The sequence below is a fragment of the Nestor notabilis genome, unplaced genomic scaffold, assembly GCF_000696875.1.
Source record: "Nestor notabilis isolate BGI_N333 unplaced genomic scaffold, ASM69687v1 scaffold8782, whole genome shotgun sequence".
NCBI classification, from domain to species: domain Eukaryota; kingdom Metazoa; phylum Chordata; class Aves; order Psittaciformes; family Psittacidae; genus Nestor; species Nestor notabilis.
In genome coordinates, this window is record NW_009918921.1 from 101,661 (window position 1) to 109,208 (window position 7,548).

The window sequence follows — 7,548 nt, forward strand, 5'->3', positions numbered from 1 at the left end:
TACAGATAATTTTAACAATTAAGTTAATGATTGTAAGTAGTAGCATTAATTTATAGTTTGATATTTTTATGGAATGTTTGGTGCCTAATGGAAAGTATGACTGCAGAATGCTCTTTGAACAAAGGCCTGTTAAATTGATTGCCTATAAAAATGGAAGTCTTCCAATCTATTTTCATTTCCTTATGATGTTACTTATGAGTTACAAAATAGTATTACATTGCCAAGTGAGTTCTTGTGTTTCTCGTAAGGAAAGCTAGAATTTGTTACGGATATTGGTGGACCATATGTTTAGACTTGGAAGAATTGAATGTTAATCCAGTATTAGGGGCAAGAAAAAAATACCAGTTTCTGAATGGGGGTGTGTGTGTGTTTATATGTATATATAGTTATCCCTTTGAAGATATGAATAGAAGTAACATGCTTTAATAAACCTTGGAGGTATTTGAGAGTATAAACATTTTTTTGTATTGCAGTAGCAAGTATTTTTTATTTTTTACTCTTTTCTTGGTACCTTAGTGGGTGGATTATTTATTTTACAAAACAGTGTTTGAATTCCAAGTTCTTATTTTTTCCTTCTTACCGAAATGAAGGTGTTTTTCCCTAAAAAATGTACTGAGTAAATTTCTTTTGTTTGTTATTCATAGCCAAGATGAAGAAGAACAGGATGGTTTCCCAGAAGTACAAACTTCCCCACCTCCTTCACCATTTCTTTCTGCCATATTGGCAGCTTTCCAGCCAGTGGCATATGATGATGAAGAGCAAGCCTGGCGCTGTCATGTCAATCAAATGCTGTCAGATACAGATGGATCTTGTGCTGTCTATACATTTCACGTCTTCTCAAGATTGTTTCAGGTCAGTGAATTGCCATTGCATGGTGGTTTGTCTGAAATCTTTTCCTCCTGCTTTTAAAACTATTCTTCACTGCTGTAACTGCAAAAGCTGCAAGATTATGGTAGAAAGCGAATCAAAAGCAGACAAAAAAAAACGATGTTGCTAAAAGACTTTTTCATGGTCATACGCTATTTTTCTGTGTGATATCTGCTGTATTATTCATTGTCTAGGAGTGATTCTACTTAGGAATAAAAAAGGCAGCTCAAAATAACCCCAGTTCAGTATTTCTTGTAAGCTTTTAGTTCGGGTTCTGTCCCTTCCTTTATTTTCAGAACGTCACCCAGGTTCTGTGCTGATTACAGAATTAATCAGTCTTCCTCCTGGGTTTTCCATGGGATTCCTTATTATGGGATCACAGCATGGCAAACATTAATGAATTTATCTTGTATCTGGTGAGAAAAGGTTTTTTACTGCAGAGAAGTAATTGAAACACCAGGAGATCCACTAAAGCTGCAAGTTTCAGATGCCTCTTTTTAACTGTATTTACCACATAGATCTGATATCCAACACAAAATGCCTGTGGCTTAATTTTTCTTAATTATCCTCCCTATATGTATGGGATAGCTTTTTATGTATGTTACCTTTGGTACCACTTGGATTATTCTTTGCAATGTCCTATGGGAAGGAGAAGCACAAATAGTACTTTTATTTATGGGCAACATGCCAAATGAGCTAGAGCAGATTCATTATTACAAATCAAAACCTTATGACTCCAACAATTTCCTACATCTCCAATATTAATGTCACCTGCTATTGGGTTGTCCTGGGTTCAGCTACAGCAGTCATTTTTTCTCCTTCTTAGTAGCTGGGGCAGTGCTGTGTTTTTGACTTTCAGTCTGGGAACAATGCTGATAACACCGATGTTTTTAGTTGTTGCTCAGTAATGTTTACTCTGACCAAGGACTTTCTCAGTCTCATGCTTTGCCAGGGAGGAGGGGAAGCCAGGAGGAAGCAGAGACAGGACACCTGACCCAAACTGGCCAAAGGGGTATTCCATACCACAGCACGTCATGCCCAGTATAGAAACTGGGGGGAGTTACCCGGAAGGCCCAGATCGCTGCTCGGGTCGGGCTGGGTATCGGTCGGCGGGTGGTGAGCGGTTGTGTCCTTTTCCCTTGTTATTCCTCTTATCATTATTATTGGTAGCAGTAGTGGTTTGTATTATACCTTAGTTACTGGAGTGCTGTTATCTCAACCCGTGGGAGTTACATTCCTTCGATTCTCCTCCCCATCCCTCCGGGAGCGGGGGGAGGAAGGAAAAGGGGGGGAGTGAGTGAGCGGCTGCGTGGTTCCAAGTTGCCGGCTGGGCTTAAACCACGACATGGGTATATTGTAAGAAATTACTCAGTGAAAGCTTCATTTTGTTTTACCACACTAGCACACGTTTTATCCCATATGTGTGGGCAGGTTAAGGGTTAGTGCCATGAGGTCACTTACATGTGAAGATTTTATATTCTACCTTATCCATGGAATACCTTCTTTATGTATCTATACTCATTTTCCATTTTTAGTTGAACCACGTCTTTTGCCACAGTACTGTAAAATTCCTGTTTACTCATTTTAGATTTTTGCCTTTTTGCTTTATCTGAGACATCAGGGATTTATTTCCTTTATATTACACCAAAGTTTAGCTGCAGTTGCTTTTTACGCAACTGCATTTCCTGAAAAGAGGTATTTCCTGAAAGTGGTAAAGCCAGGAGTTCATATTCGCTTGTGTTCATTAAAGAGGGAGCTAAAAAGAAAGATGAAACTTTTCCGTGGCTTGACAGGACAGCCCTCAGTCAGCTGCAAAGGTGGATGCTTTGAGAAAGGGGGCAGTTGTGATCCAGGGCTCAAACCTGGGCAAAGAAGCATTCCTGAGGAGTTGTTACTGGGTACAGAGGAGGGTTAAAATAATTAAATGAGACCCTGGAGGTCTTGTTTGACTGAACCTTCCATTTTGCCTTCTGGCTCCTACGCCACGTTTAACTTCACAGCTGTAAGTATCCATCTTTGTATAGTTTTATTTTATATGTAACTTTCTAGGATTTATGAAATGATATATAGCAAAGCACAGTGTTGTATTGGGCCAAGCTGACAGTCCACATATTCGAACATGTTACACGTAGGACTGACTTTTGAAGAAGGTAGGAATCCTGCAGCTGGCAGTTTCGGACACAGATTCTGCTACACACGTCTTGTAAAACTGTGAATAATTTTCTGCAACATGAACACTTGAAAATGAACTGAACTACTATCTATACTGCATAGGGTCAAAGAGTCATCCAGCTATACTAATGCTAAAGGCCTAGGTGGGAAAGGAGTTACTGTCTTCATGGATACAGGCTGGTTTTATTGATTGATTGCATTTTCTGGAGCTAGTTTTACATAAACATTCAGAGCAAATTATGTATTAGCTTGTAATTTAATGACAAAAATATATGCTGTCGTGATGGAATTTTGCCCTGAAATTCTCAATCTAAAAAGCCTGAGTAATAAATTCCAATGTAAAATAAATGTTTTTCTGATCTGATTTCTAGACTATTCAAAGGAAGTTTGTATCTATAACAAATGATTCAGTCAGCTTTCTTGGCGAAAGTCTGCAGCGCATTGGAACAAAATTTAAAAGTTCTCTGGAAGTGATGATGTTGTGTTCAGAATGTCCAACAGTCTTTGTGGATGCGGAAACGGTAAAGATCTCAAGCTTGCACATTGAAGTGTCTGCCTGCTTAAGCATTTTTATGTAGCGTACAAAATGATGTTTTAATATTTGGAACATAGCAAGGCTTGGGAAGGTTTTCAAAGGTTTGAATAAAATGGGTTAATTATATATTTTTGCCTTTTAAAAGGTTGCTCTCTAATGTCACTAATTGAAGCATTTGAATAATTTTGGGATGTAAAAAAAAAAAAGAAAATGTGCTTTTTCTGATTGAAATTAGAAAGGAATTAAAATGTTAGGTGGCCATTATCTGTCGTAATCATTTGAAAACACAGGTGAGAAGTGCATTTTCTCCAAAAATAACTTCTAGCTGTAACAATTAGCACTGAGGGAATTTACTGATAATAGATACCATTTAAATTCCCTTGCTGTTCTTTACCTTCCCCACTTGTTCATATTTATTCTTTGCGCAGAGAAGAAAGACCACTTATCTAGCAGCAACTTTGCCTTTTTAAAATTGTGTTATTAATGTATAAATTTAAGGGTGCATGTGAAAAACATTCTAGCTACAAATACACAATGAAGGCTTTGAATTGTTTGTTGTTTTGCAAGTTGAAATCCTGGATTATAATAAATATTAATGTGAGAAGTCAGCTCAGTGTTCAACATCAGTCAAAAAAAGCTATGCTAGAATAATGAGGAAAAGAGACAGCAAAACAGAAAACATTATTGAACTAATGTACCTATCCTTGATATACCTACATCCTGAATTTTGGGGGCAGTTCTGGTAACCTGCTCTCAAAGAAAATACAGTTGGACTGGAAAAGTTTCCAAGAAAGATCACAAGGGTTATGAAATATGTGTTTTTCCTTGCGTTAAGCAACTGCTATTAGACACTGTCAAATGGAGGGACTGAGAAAGATGGATCTTTGTTCCTAAACCAGTGTGAGACTCTTCTCCTGACCTGTTCTTTTTCCCTTGGTGCTAAGGGTCAACTCTGCTCTTACGCTCTCACTTTAGACTATGGGGACTGAAAAAAGCATGATGTGGATAGTGCATTTCAAGGGACATATGTGTAATGTTTTTTGTTTAACTTATGCCACTTTAAAAGCAGTAGAAATTAACCAAAAGAAGGAATTTGTTTGGGATGAGAAGCCACAATAAGAGTTATGTTAGTGTCTAGCTAGAACAGCCTGTATGTTTAAGAAAAGAAAGATATACAAATTCAGATACTAAAAAGCATTAATAAATATATATGCACTCAAGTATACAGTCTTGTGCACACACGTTAGTGTTGTTACATTGGCAAATACTGTGTAGATCAATCTTTCCAAATAATTTAATTGAAATGAACCTACCTGTTTATCAAGTTACTTCTCACCAAGAAAGAATGGCTGACCCAAAATAACATTCATGGACAAATCTTTGGTTTCGTGATGTCTACTTGTGTACAAGATTGGCATTTGATTCAGATTTGGCCTTTGATTAATTAAAAAAGTAGTTTTTAGGAGAAAGATGCCCCCTACATCAAAGCAGGGTTTTGCAAGTGATTTGGATGTGGCTCACAGCCTACTGCTGATATGAGATGCCCTCTGACTTCTTTGCACTTTGGAGTTACTGCACATGTTGAGTGCAGAGTGGCAATGTGCCACAGAGCCATAACTTGCTGCTTTGTCAATGTGGACATAGAGGTTGGGAGTACAGTGTCTTAATATGGCGGTAGAATAACAGACTTAATGCAATTGGAAAAACACATATCCTTTCCCCTGAGTAAGGTGGGATACTGTGACTCTCCGTGCCACAATGTTGCATTTTCAAGCAGACCAAGAGGTACCAGGTAACAGGAATTGGAGAAAAGTACAGAGCTCTTCATGCGTGCAAGGGGTGACCAGTGTGAGGGAGGAAGCTTCATCTTAGAGTCATGATTATTACAGGGAGTGACAGGAGAAGGATTAATAATAAATAAGTGGAAATAAAACTTTACAGGGAGAAAGTGTGAAGCAAAGCTGAGGTAGCAGCCCCTGAGGGAAACAGATTTTGAAACTATGTTGAGAAAGGGAAAGCCATTAATGGTAGAAAATTCTTCACATATCCAAGTTTCTAGAGACTGAAGCCTTTGCTGGTGGTCTAGTTTGTGTATTGAGAAGTGGAAGCAACCCTTACTGGGCAATCCTTCAGTTGCTACAGGAGCAATCCAGCAAAACCTTTTTTCCTGCTGCAGGCTATTCTATTAATACTAGCTGTGTATATGTCAACTATTACTCTTTTTGAAAGATCTAAAAGTCACCTTGAAATCTCTTCAGATGTTAACTAGGTGCTGTCTTTATTTTTGAATCAAAACTGTTGTTCACTGATTTAACTGGTACATCTGCCTGTGTTAGTTTGCCAGCTCAAAGGTGTCACAAATGATCTGTACCCAGTACCCACTAATTCTAATTTGATTGTTTTTCCAAATGTGGACTTAGAATTTCATATTATGTAAAACTGAACTATATAGATTATAGTCAGATGTTACATGACTACAGAGGTGATTGCTTTTGTCTTCCCAGCTATTGTCTTGTGGCCTGCTAGAAACGTTGAAGTTCAGTGTTCTAGAGCTCCAGGAACACTTGGATACTTACAATGTCAAAAGAGAGGCAGCAGAACAGGTGAGTCTTATATTTCAAACCAAAAAATGTTAGAACCTACTCATCCAGAAATTGTTGCAGGTCTTTACCTCTCAGCTCTAATATCTTACAAGTAGACTGGAAAAAAAGTTCTGAAATAAAATCCTTTTCCCTACTATGATTCAATGTTCCTATTTTATTTTATGTTATATAATCTGAACCTGAGGTTTTTCCTATGCGTAATTCATTTTTGTTGCACTCACTTCTTAAATTGGCTTTGATTATCTAACATTGCACAAATGCACTAGCATGGGGAAAAGTGCATTCCTCAATCAAATATTTTTAACATGAATATCAATAAATCATGGAGGAAAACAGTTCTTTACAAACATTCTGGCTTATTTTATTAGATTAGTAGGGTGGGATTCACCTCCAGATTAAGACATTTACAGGTAACTTCCTATGTGTGAATTAAGTGCCTTAACACCCATAGTATTCAAGGATCAGGTCAATACAATAAAAGAAATCAAGAAAGCAATGTATTTTATTCTAATAAAGATACTCATTGCTCAGCTGAATAGTTTGTTAGACTTCTTTCTGCTGACTGGATCTCCAGTGACTGTAAGGGGGTCTTAAACAGCTGTGTCTTATGTAGACGCAGAAATTTAGGTCTCTCATCCTGCAACTGGATCACATTGAGGCTGACATTTGCCAGTTATTTAGAATCATGCAGTTTGGTTTTCAAGGTATATGTTAGTGGCTATATCCTTTTTGCAAAGAAGCACGGAGTTAGAAGTGGAAAACTTCTGTAGTGAGTGTCTGTGTATTTGTTTTTGTGAACCTTTGACCACTGTTCAGAAAGGAAGATACTAACTTCAGAAGACTGAAGCAGGCAAGATCTCTTGTTGCAAGAGCCAAAAGAAAACATGGATCTACAATCAGTTTTGCAGGTACAGGGAGAGGATATACAGGGCTTTTGTTGTGGAGAGACAGTGATTCCTAGGAAAATTAAACATGGCATTTGAAGGAACTTCTTACTGTTCTCGCAGCCTAGAACATGTGAGACCATGACAGGGGCTGTGTAGGCAAGTTTGAGTGATGTGGAACAGAACCAGGATTCAGGCCATGATGTCTTGGCAGAGCTGTATTTTGCAGCACGAGTGCCTCCATGTTTCTTGATTATGCCAAGTTTATTAGGAAATGGTGGCCTCTGTCTTGCAAAGATTGTTGTTAATTCGTTTGTTGAAGAGAACAGACAAATAGTCATCCACTTTTTTGTGGAAAGGATCTCAAAAGAAAGGCAGTTTCCTCAAAACCAGTACTAAAGTGATGCCACACATCATGTTAATGTGGAGATATATCTCCACGTGGTTAATGTGGAGATACTGTTTCTAGGATCCAAGCCAGCATTCC

General features: G+C 38.0%; 1 protein-coding gene across 1 annotated transcript in view; it reads left to right on the top strand.

Annotated features, from left to right (window-relative positions):
- Window positions 1-7,548, top strand: part of FRYL (FRY-like) — a 95,469-nt gene that overhangs the window by 77,306 nt on the left and 10,615 nt on the right. Inside the window, exons 54-56 of the mRNA XM_010009986.1 lie at window positions 645-852; window positions 3,411-3,560; window positions 6,079-6,177. Coding sequence (XP_010008288.1) covers window positions 645-852; window positions 3,411-3,560; window positions 6,079-6,177 — 457 coding nt within the window. The remainder of the gene's footprint in view (window positions 1-644; window positions 853-3,410; window positions 3,561-6,078; window positions 6,178-7,548) is intronic.